The sequence below is a fragment of the Trifolium pratense genome, linkage group LG7, assembly GCF_020283565.1.
Source record: "Trifolium pratense cultivar HEN17-A07 linkage group LG7, ARS_RC_1.1, whole genome shotgun sequence".
NCBI classification, from domain to species: Eukaryota; Viridiplantae; Streptophyta; class Magnoliopsida; order Fabales; family Fabaceae; genus Trifolium; species Trifolium pratense.
In genome coordinates this window covers 51,639,320-51,653,770 of record NC_060065.1, presented here as the reverse complement: position 1 = coordinate 51,653,770, position 14,451 = coordinate 51,639,320, and the positions used below count along the sequence as shown (strand labels likewise).

Genomic DNA, 14,451 nt, shown 5'->3' with positions numbered 1-14,451 from the left:
ATCAACTGAGCTATGCTCATGATACATTTTTAAATAATCAATAAATACTTTTATACCAATCGATCCTTTTTAAAATGTTATAAAATTCAATATGTAAAATATAATTTCAAATAGTTCAATATTAACTAAATCATTAACTAATTTTTTTTTAATAGTACCTTCGGTGATTAATATAAGAGATACTTTACTTTTTACTTTTTAGATTAATTGAAAATCTAATATATCTAGTTCATTATAGATTAAATACATTAAATTATCAATAAATTTAAAAAATAAAATCTCTTTTATATTAAGAATCGAAAGGAATACAGCTTCATCATCGTAAATAAAATATTACTAATTGAATTGAATGTTAAAATGAAAAAGTCAAATAATTTATAAAAAAAGGAAAGTAAAATTGGTATGGGTGGGTCCAGGTGCTCGAAAAACCCAAAGCCCAAAGGAAACGAAAGCAGCCATTGACGCAAACCATCTGAATCTGAGAAACACGCGTAATCCATAATCATCATAATCATCATTTACACATAGGTATGCGAACGCATAATCCATTTCAGATGCTGTGTTGTTATCACAATCCAAATTCAATGCACTCAATTTTCTGTAATTTCTTTTTCGTTCACCAACTTTGCATACATTCTTCCAATTTCATTCATATACGTTTAGGTTAATCATCACGACTTTACTGTTAATTTTATTTCCATTCTTATTACAACGTTTCAGTTTTGCAAATTTGCAATTAGGAATTAATTTATATGAGCACTGAAATAGTTCATCTTGTAATTCATTGATTATTAACCAAGTTTAATTTGGAATTTTACGATCTATGCTGAATTTTTTTTAGCCTTAGCTTAGATTAGGCTATGAACGATTTTCATGTGTTAAGCTTTGGTGTTAAATTGTGCATGAATCTCATCATTTCGTTCTATGTTAAATTGTGCATGAATCTCATCATTTCCTTCAGCTTTAGTTTAATTAGCTTTAGATAGAGTGTTATTCGCGTGCTGAATTTGTTTATAGCATTTTGCTGTTATAAATAAGTCAAGAATAGAATGGCATCTAAGCATTTATTGGATAAGCTATTTCTTATAATAAAAGAGAAAATATTGTTAAACTGTTTTCGTATACGTTATTCTGGAGACCATATTGGAATAAGTTGAAAACAACTTTTCATATAAGCTATTCGCTATAAGCCGGTCCACCATAAGCCAACATATCGGTTATCTGTTATGTTTTGCCAAACAGAGCCTATGTCATAACTCATATATAATATAACTATATAAGCCCAAATAAAGTGTTCATAAGTCAATCGAAACACAGGCTTAATATGCTAATGTTGGCTACTTATTGAGCTGCTCGGTTTGTTTTTCATCTTTGGTGATATGCTTCTCTGGTTCTATTTTTCATGACATCATGATTTATGTTCAAATCTGATTTTTTATTTATTTTTATCTCCTTGTTGCTTGCAGAGTATGACTGTTTGAGATTTTTTCAAAATTGTTCTCTTTGAGCACTGCAATGGAGGTGTAGAGGATATCTATCTATCTATCCATAATTAGATGCTCAGAATTTGACAATGAAGCGTTATGTTTACATCGACGATGATGAATCATCTCATGATCTTTACTGTGATAATCGAATATCAAATAGAAAATATACTTTATTGAACTTTCTTCCAAAAAATTTATGGGAACAGTTCAGGTAAACTCTCTGCTGATGCTTCTTATTACTCATTGTCATTATACATTGCAAGTTTGATGGCATTGATGCACCCACATTAGCATTTCTGCACACCTTCAAGGGTCTCCATCACGATATCATTTCCTGTCGTCTTTGATACTAAATAACCAGGGCTTAGTTACAAGGAGGGAAAATTAATTTTATTGGATCCTCTGTTTGTACATATATCATATATTCATATAGTTTGCACTAGGGAAACATAATTTAAAAGAGTGAAGGAGATGTAGGTCAAAAATAAAACATAGCTGCAATTTTTAATGTGGAGGATTGAAACAGTTTTAATTTGACATTAATAGGGATTCAGCCTTCTTTTTGTATACTGTCCAAGCTTCCTCAAGTGTTATGAAAGATTATGGAATGTATTTTCCTTAAGGCAAAATGATTTTTTCTTGGGTGGGAAATGTGTGTCAAATTTCTAATGAAATTTAAATATCCATTAACACATGATTTTCCCCCTTTTTTCAGCCGGTTCATGAATCAGTACTTTTTGCTGATAGCTTGCCTGCAGTTATGGCCTCTCATTACTCCAGTAAATCCTGCCAGTACATGGGGTCCACTTTTATTTATATTTGCAGTCTCTGCATCAAAAGAGGCATGGGATGATTACAATAGATATCTTTCAGACAAAAAGGCTAATCAGAAGGAAGTGTGGGTTGTTAGGAAGGGCGTCAAGAAACTTGTAAGAAGCATATTTTATTTTTTAAAAATATTTTTGTTCTGTGTTTCTTAGCTCAATCCAGTAAATATATTTTAGTTAAGTGCAGAGCAACCCAGCAGTAAAACAAGTTAAAAAAGAACTTAGCTTACAGTTTCATGCAGTTGGTCATCATTTCAATAACTATCCTTCATTTTGTCTTTTAGTTTATAAAGGAGTATAATCTGTTGGTTTTTTTTGAAGATATTGTCACTCTTGCATTTTGGTATGATTTACTTCGATTTTAATTAAAATCATTTGCATAAGCTACCTGTTAGTGGTTTTGATATATAAGGAATTATTTATGAATGTTTTTCTGTATCAATGTTGTAGGTAGTAAGGGTTATGTGAGTTTTCTCATTTTAAATGAGAAAGTGTTCCTATTTTTTCCGGTAAATCTAATTTGTATTTGGGGGTGGTTTCATTGATGGCGTTGCAGATTCAAGCACAGGATATTCATGTGGGTAATATAATATGGTTACGTGAAAATGATGAAGTTCCTTGTGACCTTGTTTTGATTGGCACGTCTGATCCCCAAGGAGTTTGCTATGTAGAGGTAATTAAGTCATGAGTCATGCTAAAACTGGTCCTCTACCTGTGTGTGGCATTGCAGTAAACATAATTCCGTTATTCTCCTTTTTCTTTTTCCCTCTTTTTGGGGGGAAAGAACAACACAATTCATTACGTCTATTTCAAGGACCTTATGGTATGATATTATGTTCAGACTTCTGCACTGGATGGTGAAACTGATCTAAAGACACGGGTCATACCTCCTGCTTGCATGGGAATCGACGTGGAACTATTACACAAAATTAAGGCAAGATTTTATCTATTGTATTAGTAACTACAGTTTGTAGAAGAATTTGAAGTTTACTGTCAATAGTAATTATGCAGGAAAACTTATTACTTACTCTTGTTCTTTGTGTGTGTGTCTGTCTAGGGTGTAATAGAGTGTCCCAGTCCAGATAAAGACGTCAGAAGATTTGATGCAAACATGCGTTTGTACCCCCCATTTATTGATAATGATATATGCCCTTTAACCATTAAAAACACAATTCTTCAGTCATGTTACTTGCGAAATACTGAGTGGGCATGTGGAGTTGCTATCTATACAGGCAAGTCCATGTATAACACATTAAACACTTAGAAGTTAGAACCCTATACTTTTTCAGCAAGTTTGAATTTTATCTGTTATGTTGTTTGCTTCAGGTAACGAAACCAAATTGGGCATGAGTAGGGGTATCCCAGAACCAAAGCTCACTGCCATGGATGCCATGATCGACAAGTTGACTGGTGCTATATTTGTATTCCAAATTGTTGTTGTTATGGTTCTTGGCATAGCGGGTAATGTTTGGAAGGACACAGAAGCAAGGAAAGTATGTCATGATTTGGAACTTAGTTTCTTATGCACCTATAATTGTGTCAAATCCTATACCTGTCAGGAGTTGTTTTTGTGGTCTTTGTATTGCTATTTTGTCCTTTCATTTAGTTGTTCTTCCATGGAGGGAGCTCACATCCTTTGCAATTTTTGTTTTTGTTTCTAGTAAGACTAGGTTGGCTTGTTTGTTGCTTCCTTTCAGTTTCACGCCGACTCTTTACTCAATTTTATTCTAGATGAAGGTCTTTGGTTTATTTTAGGATATAACTATCATAATCTTTTGCATCATTTTGCTATTGTATCCCCCCCCCCCCCCCCCCAACATTTTACGCATGTTTAATCTTTTGACATGTTTCAACGCCTTGCCTGTGATTATTCTCTCGAAATTCCCATGTTTTGAAATGTTATGTTATAGGTTCATGGAGGTGAACCCTCATGTTTTTTTCTTTGTTTTTGTTCCAGCAATGGTATGTTCTTTACCCTCTTGAAGGCCCTTGGTATGAATTATTAATAATCCCTTTGCGGTTTGAGCTTCTTTGTTCCATCATGATACCCATTTCAATCAAGGTGAGCCAGTGGTATGGGTTTTGGCATTACATTCCATTATATAATTCAACGTGTTTTTCATTTATATTCTCATTTAAAAACAACTGTAGTAAAAAAATTGAGAGGTAGTGGTAATCTTTTGCTTGAAGAAGGGATGATCATATGAACTTATTGAAAGGATGCCATTAAAACTTATGTTCTTACAGAATTTATTATTCTGGACTGATAATTATAGTGCTAATACCAGTTATTATTTAATCTTGGATTATTTTAAGTTTGGCCATATCTAAGGTTGATACAGGCAATCATTCCATCTCTGGCAGGTATCTCTGGATTTAGTGAAGAGCATTTATGCAAAGTTTATTGATTGGGACCATCAAATGATTGACCTAGAGACTAGCATTCCATCCCATGCAACAAAGTGAGTAGTTGAAGGATCCTGATTACCAACTACTTTGATGAATTAGAACTTTAACACATTTTTTGATGAATCATGTTTGTCATATGTGACAGTACAGCGATAAGCGAGGACCTTGGACAAGTTGAGTACATATTGACGGACAAAACAGGCACCCTGACTGAGAATAAGATGATATTTAGAAGATGTTGTATTAGTGGTATTTCCTATGGAAATGAGAATGGAGATGCATTGAAAGGTGTGGTTGATTTGTGAAAGTCTTCATTTGTGTTGGTTACGTAATTACTGTATTAAAACCTTTTTCTTAATTCAATTGCAAGTTACCATGCCTGATTAATTACATCCTGTGATATGCAGATGTAGAGCTTCTTAATGCTGTTTCCAGTGGCTCCTATGATGTTGTACGATTTCTTACAGTTATGGCAATATGTAATACTGTCGTACCCACACGCAGGTGATTCTGCCTTCACCCTTGCTAGGACACATATATGAAAACTGTTAAAACCAACATATTTCTTAATTATGACATTTTTATTAAACCTTGAGGATAACCATTTTAACTTTCACACTTGTTTCTTGTACTGTTGTACATAGCAAAACTGGAGATATCTTGTATAAGGCACAGTCTCAGGATGAAGATGCTCTAGTTCAAGCTGCTGCTCAGCTGCATATGGTTTTCTTCAATAAGAATGGAAACATCCTCGGTACATTGTACTTGCTATTTCTTTTGGAAGCATGGCTAATTAGTTGGCTACTTGGGCTCATATATTCATGTTCTTCAATAATATTTCAGAAGTCAAGTTCAACACTGCTATACTTCAGTATGAAGTCTTGGAAACCTTAGAGTTCACCTCTGATAGGAAAAGAATGTCAGTAGTGTTGAAAGATTGCCAAAATGGAAAGATCCTTCTCCTGTCAAAAGGAGCAGATGAGGCTATTCTTCCACATGCTCGTGCTGGTTAGTTTATTTGTTTTTTGCTTATTTGTATTTTAACAAAATCAAGTATTACTTTCATAGGATTTCTCTTTCATTTTTTTTTTCACGACTGTTTGCCAGTACCTTATCCTCAAAGTCCAACTTCATTATACTTTTTCTTCTTTTCATATGAATTGGCCTGCTACTGGCTTAGAACCAGTTGAAATGATTTCAGACGAGTAGGAAGCAAGCTATAGAGATTTAACTCGCATGACTTATTGTTAGAACTTGCAACCATTTTGTTATATCCTTTCCCTTTTATTCCCTTTCAATCTGACCTACATTACCTGTGTTAAAAAAAAAAACTGACATTACATGTACAGTCCTTTTTGGTTCATGTTCATTCTATCTGACCTTACATGGACTGGGACAAATCAATCCAATCTGATCTAAGTCCAACCAAACCTAATGTTATAATTAAGATGAATTAGATGGCTTCAAAGCTGACTTAACTGATCATGGAGCAATATGGCTGATAAAACTGAACTGTAACAACTGATGGATTACCCAGAATGTGATTGCTTTGATACCTGCATTTGTTGAGCAGTAATTTGGTTGTACGATTGACACCATTACTTACTGCAGGGCAGCAAACCCGGAATTTCATTGAAGCTGTGGAGCAATATGCTCACTTGGGATTACGTACACTATGTCTGGCATGGCGTGAGTTGAAGAAAGATGAATATCAGGATTGGTCTTTGATGTTTAAGGAAGCCAGTAGCACTTTGGTTGATAGGGAGGTAAAGGGCACACTTGTTACTGATTTTATTTTATATAATGTTAAGAACTTGCCTTCTTAGTTTAATATGTTTCACAGTGGAGAGTAGCTGAGGTCTGCCAAAGAGTAGAACATGACTTGGAAATTCTTGGTGTTACAGCAATAGAGGATCGTTTACAGGTGAATATGCTGAGAGAAATCTATTTTAGATACTCCTTACCTAGCGGGAAATGACTTGACTGTTGTAATCTGATTTAAGATAGAATTTTTAAAACCTTCTAATAGTACTGAATTACTGATTTTAGATAGTTAATTAAAGGGATAAAGGGGAAAAGAAATTAAAAGGACCTTCCCTTGTGTGTTTATGTGATGAATGACCATCCATTCTTTTTTATTTGATACTTTTTAGGATGGAGTTCCTGAAACAATAGAAACACTAAGGAAAGCTGGAATAAATTTTTGGATGCTAACAGGAGACAAGCAGAATACTGCAATACAAATTGCCTTGTCATGTAATTTTATTTCCCCAGGTAGTGCACATTTGAGATCATGCAAAATATCGTAGTTTTATTCTGTGTCGTGTAAATAGTACCCTTTTTGTGTTTGTGTTTGTTCAAAGAATTAAGCTACATAAAGAGTCTAAATATGATCCATGGTTGCCCTACCATTCTCTTTGTTTATGTAGAAACAGATGGACTTATCTGTGTGTTTACGTCACAGATCTCTTCTCTTTCTCTATGTCTCATTTATTTGAGAAGAAGCGTACTAGTTCCTTTGATTGATCTTGATTACAAAAAGGCTCCAGTTAAATATTTCACAGCTTTTCTTTATTCACTCTACCCCTTTACACCTATTGGATATGTGCTTTTTACTTGTCATCGTTATTTGTTTGTTTATTATTCTGAGGGATAATTTAATATTCAAAACAACAATTAGTTTTTTGAGATATGTGTTTTATTTTATTTTTTTTTGGGACCAAATCTGATTAAAAAACTGAGATGAGTGTTGAAGTTTTAAAGGATCTGGGATATGAAACAGGTGAGTTATGCTGTACTAAGCATCATAAAACAGTTTTTGTGTCGGTATGAATTTAAGAACAAGTGTCCAGCTCATAGCCAGGAAAAAGATACATTTGTACCCTTCATTCAAACTATCTACACCACTTCGATAATTTCAACTGCATAAAAGCTTAAAATTAGAAAGTATCTAGAAAACCTTTGTTTTGAAACTATCTCAAATCCTATCATAAATTGATGTTTCTGGCACACAACTTAGGTTATCAACATAGATAAACACAATAGGCTCAACTGTAATTTACCTAAACTGCTGTGCTTGTAGTCCCATTTTTGAAGAGCTCGAATATGTGAAGATGTTCATAATTTTATTGTTCGATTGTTTATGCATTCTTCTTTGGAAGGTTTTTAATTTATGGCGGTAATACTTAATAGCCTTTTTCAATTACCTCCCCTCTAAATTCATAGAACCAAAGGGACAGCTTCTACTAATTGATGGCAAAACAGAGGATGAGGTATGTAGAAGTTTAGAGAGAGTGCTTCGTACAATGCGGATAACTACCTCAGAACCCAAGGTATGCTTACTTACTATCAAATTAAAATCCATTGATTGGGAAGCTTCGCTTACTTGATGTTCTTTTTCTTGTTCATTATGGTTTTTGAATTTTTTGGTTTCTTTTGGACTCTGAAGGATATCTTATTTGCTCGTGGAAGTTTTTGTCTTTCTCTTATTTACTATTTTCTTTCCTATCTAAAGTAATAACAAAATTTAGTTTTAGACTGCTTTTATTGTATGCATACATTGGATGTTCGTACTAGATCATTCTTTTTAGTAAATAAGTATAATTCGGATCAGGATAAAGGTTTTGAAGTTAATCTTTTCATTGTTCTTCTCCATCAAACAGGATGTGGCTTTTGTTGTTGATGGCTGGGCTCTTGAGATTGCACTTAACCACTACCGTAAAGCTTTCACTGAGCTGGCAGTATTGTCAAGGACTGCTATATGCTGTCGTGTGACACCATCTCAAAAAGCACAGGTGTTTTTTGACAACATTATTTGTGTATAAACTTATGTTGACTTGTTTTAAGAAGCTATGTTTTTTACATTCATTTTCTCGGTTTCTCTTCTCCTTTTTATATTATAGGCTTGTCCTATCTTGTTTTTTTTAATTAACTTATCAGAAGACACGATAAGACCAAATATCTTGTGCCTCCTCGTTGTGGAACATAATACTGCAGTCGTATTGTTTCTGTTAATGCATGGCACTGGTGTGACTTGTATACCACTACTTGCTGCAGCTTGTACAGATCTTAAAATCATGTGATTATAGAACATTGGCAATTGGAGATGGAGGCAATGATGTAAGGATGATACAACAAGCAGATATTGGTGTGGGCATCAGTGGCAGAGAAGGATTGCAGGCAGCAAGAGCAGCTGATTACAGCATCGGAAGTAAGATGTTGTATAACTTTCTCATTTGACATGATAATATGTATTCTAGTTTTTAGATAGTTTTCCATGTATCTTTTTAGTTTCTCCAATTTAAAATTTATTACATTATTTTCAGCAATCATAATTTGATTCAACAATCTTTTGAAGGTTTATATTTTTCTGTGGTTTGAAATATGAGGTAGATATTAGGTTTCTCATTCTTGTTTTATCTGCAATACTATCAGATCTCAATTATGATTCTTTTGCTAATTCGCAGAGTTTAGATTCCTAAAGAGACTAATTCTGGTTCATGGCCGGTATTCATACAACCGTACAGCATTTCTTTCCCAGTATTCTTTCTACAAGTCCTTATTGATATGCTTCATTCAAATCTTGTGAGTTTTCTACCAACAGTGGTCTTCCTTTTTCTTTTCTTCATTAAGAAGTAAACTATTTTGAATATAGATGCCTGTAGAAAAATATTTTGTTTATTATTTCAATTTGTGTTAAGAGTACAAACACTAATGTGTCAATATAAAGACAGGCTCTAACTAATGGGGCTAATACAAAAAATATACTCCCTCCGTCTCATAAAAAGTGTCTCATTTGCATTTTTCCTGTCTCAAAATAATTGTCACTTTTGAATACCAATGCAACATTATTATTTTTTTCCACTAATTATACCCTTATTTATTGAATTTCACTCCACTTAACTACATTAACAACAATCAATAAGGGTATTTTAAGTAAATGATACTAATTTTACCATTAAAATCAACACAACTGATCATTTTCTTAATAACAGTGCACAACCTAAATAGGACACTTTTATGAACTGGAGGTAGTAATAAGACATATTTACAAAAATGCCCTTGCAAGTAATAAGACATATTTACAAAAATGCCCTCACAAGTAGCTGAGGAAAAAAGGAAACATTAACAGGGTGTTTTTCTTTTCTCCCTATCTTTTTGTGGTTGTTTTGTTTGAGTTTTTTGTGGTTATTGTTAATGATTATGATTGTTGCATTGCAAGAGAAGTACCTTTCAATTTCTTTCTAGTCTTAAATTTTTAAGGTGCTGACAAATTGTTGCATTTCAGTTTTTCATTTATTTCAGGCGTCTCTGGAACCAGCCTCTTCAATTCTGTTAGCTTGATGGCTTATAATGTTTTCTATACTAGTGTTCCTGTTCTAGTTAGCGTGCTTGACAAAGATCTTAGTGAGGAAACTGTGCTCAGGCATCCTCAAATTTTATTCTACTGCCAAGCGGGAAGGTTTGCCATTTTTGCTGCTATTTTGGTTTTTTTTTTTTAAATGCTATCAAGTTTTCTCATGTTTTGCAGAGATTCCAGTTCAGTACAACTGAACTTTCTTTTAATATCTATAAGTTTTTATGACAACAATCAAAATTTATTACAACTGAAGATCTTTTTTTTTTTGACAAAAAATGAAGATCCTTTTTTAACAAACCAAAATTTAAAAATGTTGAACTTGCACTGGAAACAACTTCATAGGTGAACATCAAATTGACTTTTGATATTGAAACAGGCTTCTAAATCCTAGTACATTTGCCGGATGGTTTGGGCGATCCCTCTTTCATGTAAGTGTTGTTTATATATTTATACATTACTGATTCGTAGGAAGCTTATCATCTTGAGCTGTAATGTATTCCATGAGAAACAGAAACAAGTTCTGCTCTAAATCTATTATTTAATTACGGGAATATTTTATGTCTGCACAGTTCCTAATTTTTTATTGGTTGTCATTTACAGGCAATAGTTGTATTTATAATAAGCATACATTCATATGCCTATGATAAGAGTGAAATGGAGGAGGTTTCAATGGTTGCACTTTCTGGTTGTATATGGTTGCAGGCTTTTGTAATAACAATGGAGACCAAGTAAGCTTAAATATTATTAATGCTTCATATAATGCAACATCACTTTGATTCTTCAACTTTAGATGCTTTTCTGTTAGTAATGAGTTAACAAAACTATAGCTTGTTGTTTAGTTTCCATTCTTAAATGAAAATGACTTATTTTGTTGGCCATTTTTTCCTGGTAAATTACACTTCCCTCCCCTGACCTCCATCTAATTTTAAAATTTACACTCTCCTCACCGGGGAGATGAATATGTATCACAGTTTAGCCCGTCTTAATACAAGATATTTTTCTCTTTGTAATTCTCAGCATCATGTGTAACTTAGTTTTGAACTCATACTATTGACTTTGGGACTTTGAAAAATATAACAAGGAATTTGAGCGAATGTTTAATGCTGGGTATTTATAACTTCATTTCATCTTTTTAAGTCCTAAAATCAATGTTAGGATATTCAAAATTAGTCACTGGTAACACTAAGTTGTAGAGAAAAGAAAAATGTCTTGAGAGGCTTGTTCACATTTGTTTACATCCACATATTGATTAATTTATATTTAAATGGACTAACTGTAATCCTTTTTATCTCACAAGTGAGGGGAATGTAATTTTCAAAATTACAAAGTAGTATAATGTAATTTTAAAAAATAGAGGTAGTGTAATTTAAGCATCTCAAGATAGGGAAGTATACTTTTCTTTTGCTTGGTTGTGATGGTAGTTTAATTGGTAACAGAACTGGGAAAAGATCACTTAGTTTTGAAGTACTTGTTAGTAGCTTGAACCTACTGGAAAAAATTATATGGTTTGATATCCGACCTATCTTTTTTATGGCTGCAGTTCCTTTACAATATTCCAACATCTTGCTATATGGGGTAACTTGGCTGCCTTTTATGTCATCAACTGGATCTTTAGTGCCATTCCTTCATCAGGGATGTATACAATTATGTTCCGGTTGTGTCGACAACCATCATACTGGATAACAATTTTTGTAAGTACCGCTCTTCCTTTTCTTCCTTCACGAGATATGCGTACATGATTATTTTGTTTTTATTATTTCCTTTATAAATTTTTGTAAACAAAAGCAAAGGGAAAAGTATAGTGACATTTTTGTAACTATCAGTAAAATATAACAACTGAAAATGCAAACAAACATACCAAACATAATCCCATTATTTCCTTGTTTTTTCCTTTGTTAGTTCATGAGATGAGATTTCACAATTAAATCTTGTACCAAAATGTTATACTTGATAGCATATTCATCTGAATTCTTTCTTTCTTTTTTTATAAAATAATTCAATTATTTGTTCCTTTATGGAATAAACTAACAAAGATCATGCGACCCTAGTGAGGAACTTAGTTCATACACATTTTATTTTGGATAAGCATGTTATTTATTCATTGCATTGATTATGTTTTGATGGGAACTATAAATCCATACAGCTCATGACGGCCGCCGGGATGGGTCCAATTCTAGCCCTCAAGTACTTTAGATATACATATAAATCAAGCAAAATCAATTTACTTCAGCAGGCTGAACGCCTAGGGGGACCAATTTTGTCTCTTGCCACCATTGAGCCTCAGCTCAGATCTATGGAGAAAGATGTTTCTACCTTATCAATAGCTCAACCCAAAAACAGAAATCCTGTATTTGAACCTCTGCTCTCGGATTCTCCAAATTCCACGAGAAGATCTTTTGGAGCAGGATCACCATTTGATTTTTTTCAGCCACAGTCGAGACTATCGCTGTCTAACAACTACGCAAGAAATAGCAAGGACAAGTAGAATCAACAAGCAGTTGGAAGAGCTCCATATGCCGCAACTTAATTTGTATATCCCTTTTTGATAGAAACTAACAAAGTACATTGTTTGTTCATTGTATACTGATATTTTTTTTGTAAATTGGCTCCTTTAAAGTGCCATAATATATAACTGCTTACATAAAGTTAGAAGTAAATAAATGCTCACATATCTATAGATTCTATCTGACTAACTTTACTATTATTTAGATTTCCTTTCTAATGTTTTCTATTTTCCCACGGGAGACATTTAACTGTTTCAGACTCCAATAAATCAGTAAAACTTTTCCTTTTCTATCTTTGGAAACTGGAATTATGTTTCTTTTATGGAAAGAGCAGTATAATACAACTTTTAAGCCTTTCAATTTCAAGAACAATGCAAAGGTTAAGGGCAGCCCTTTGAATGCAAAGTTTGTTGTCATTATCTTCTAAGGAAGCATCTGAGGCATGGTAATTTGTGCAGATATGTCAACATACGAATCTGCAGATGCATATAGAGTTAATTTACTGACCATTTGAATGCTGCCATGGAAGAGGAGAACCTAGGACCATGTCCTCTTCAACTGCATATTGCATGGCAAGGTAGCATCGATTGAATTAACCACATGTCATGCTGAGACTTGAGAGTCTGTCGGTAGTTGTGTAAGCATTCTGCATGCATATGCATAAATTTAGCCTATCACCAAAAATTTATTCACAGGTGCCAGCAGTGTACCTACTCATTCACGGGCAAGAATATCACAAGCATTATGTATGGGCTCAATGTCCCACATAATTATAAGCTTAAATGTATACATTTGATTCTGTATTTTAAGTGAATGAAGGGGAATGAATTAACTGGCATTGAAGGGGACCTCAAACGTTTTTACTCAAAGGGGGTCCTCAAACTTGAACACTAGTACACAATTGATCGTTTTTGCATTGGGCAGTTTGTTTCCTCATTGAACACCATTTCCTTTCGTCTGAGTTTATCCGAACCTTACCAACCAGTGTGTCCAGTGGAATTATTTACTTCAAATACCTACTGCCCTAGTTGTCTAACTACCCTATAGTTGTCTATCTGTCCTTTTAAGGAGGGATATTAAGTTTCCAACATGCATCAGTTCAATCATAGCCCCATGCATTTAGGATTTATAAGCGAAAAATATTCGTCACATAGAAATTCATAAGTGAAAGTGGGGTTGTTTGTCCTTTCTGGCCTAATACCATCCAACGTTTTCACTTGACTCATCATTTCTGACTCGGAGTCCGAGTGTTCCTTGAGCTATGTTTGAATTGATAAAATAAGATGGATTAAATGAAAAAAGATGAAATAAAATAATGTTCTATACCATTGTTTACCTTTAATTTTGTCCCCTCTCCCAATTTGAGAATTAAGGGATGAAATGTAAATTTTGTTTGCTCCATCATAAAATATCCTAAATAATGGAAGATTTTTTCGACTCTATTCGACTTTGCTCCAATCCATTATATTCCACTGATCCAATCAGAGTTTTATGGAAATGGATTACATTGCAGTATGTAATCAGGTGCAGCTATGCATTCAAAGAGGTTGTGGACATCCGATTAAAATCGGAAGGTCTAGAAAAAGCAAATTTAATTTTTATTTATTAATCGTTGTTAAGTAAAACTGTCGTAATATTATGGTGTCTTGTCTTTTAAGGTATATCCCTAGCTTCTGTCCAAACGGAGGAGGGACCATGAGGGACCACCACAGGTACAGGTCGATATGGACCTCTCTAACACCATCAAACAATGACTAGCCTAAAGTATAAGAAGCAACGATAACAACAAACTTGAAAATATTCTTCAACAAATTCCACTTTTTTTTTCTTCCTTTCATAATTATTCAAATTAAACAATTAAACTT

The 14,451-nt window shown here is 33.6% G+C and overlaps 1 protein-coding gene across 1 annotated transcript; it reads left to right on the top strand.

The window, feature by feature from the left end:
• Window positions 1-354: 354 nt before the first annotated feature.
• LOC123894721 (phospholipid-transporting ATPase 2) lies at window positions 355-12,759 on the top strand. The gene is made up of 25 exons (XM_045944778.1): window positions 355-528; window positions 1,467-1,698; window positions 2,203-2,416; window positions 2,871-2,987; window positions 3,156-3,248; window positions 3,372-3,546; window positions 3,641-3,807; window positions 4,272-4,376; window positions 4,679-4,776; window positions 4,869-5,011; window positions 5,131-5,227; window positions 5,368-5,477; window positions 5,567-5,731; window positions 6,335-6,489; window positions 6,567-6,647; window positions 6,877-6,997; window positions 7,949-8,055; window positions 8,386-8,517; window positions 8,780-8,933; window positions 9,190-9,307; window positions 10,011-10,184; window positions 10,459-10,510; window positions 10,683-10,810; window positions 11,623-11,773; window positions 12,226-12,759. Exons 2-25 carry the CDS (start codon window positions 1,574-1,576, stop codon window positions 12,565-12,567), a joined length of 3,324 nt encoding a protein of 1,107 aa, XP_045800734.1. The 5' UTR covers window positions 355-528; window positions 1,467-1,573; the 3' UTR covers window positions 12,568-12,759.
• The last annotated feature ends 1,692 nt before the right edge of the window (window positions 12,760-14,451 follow it).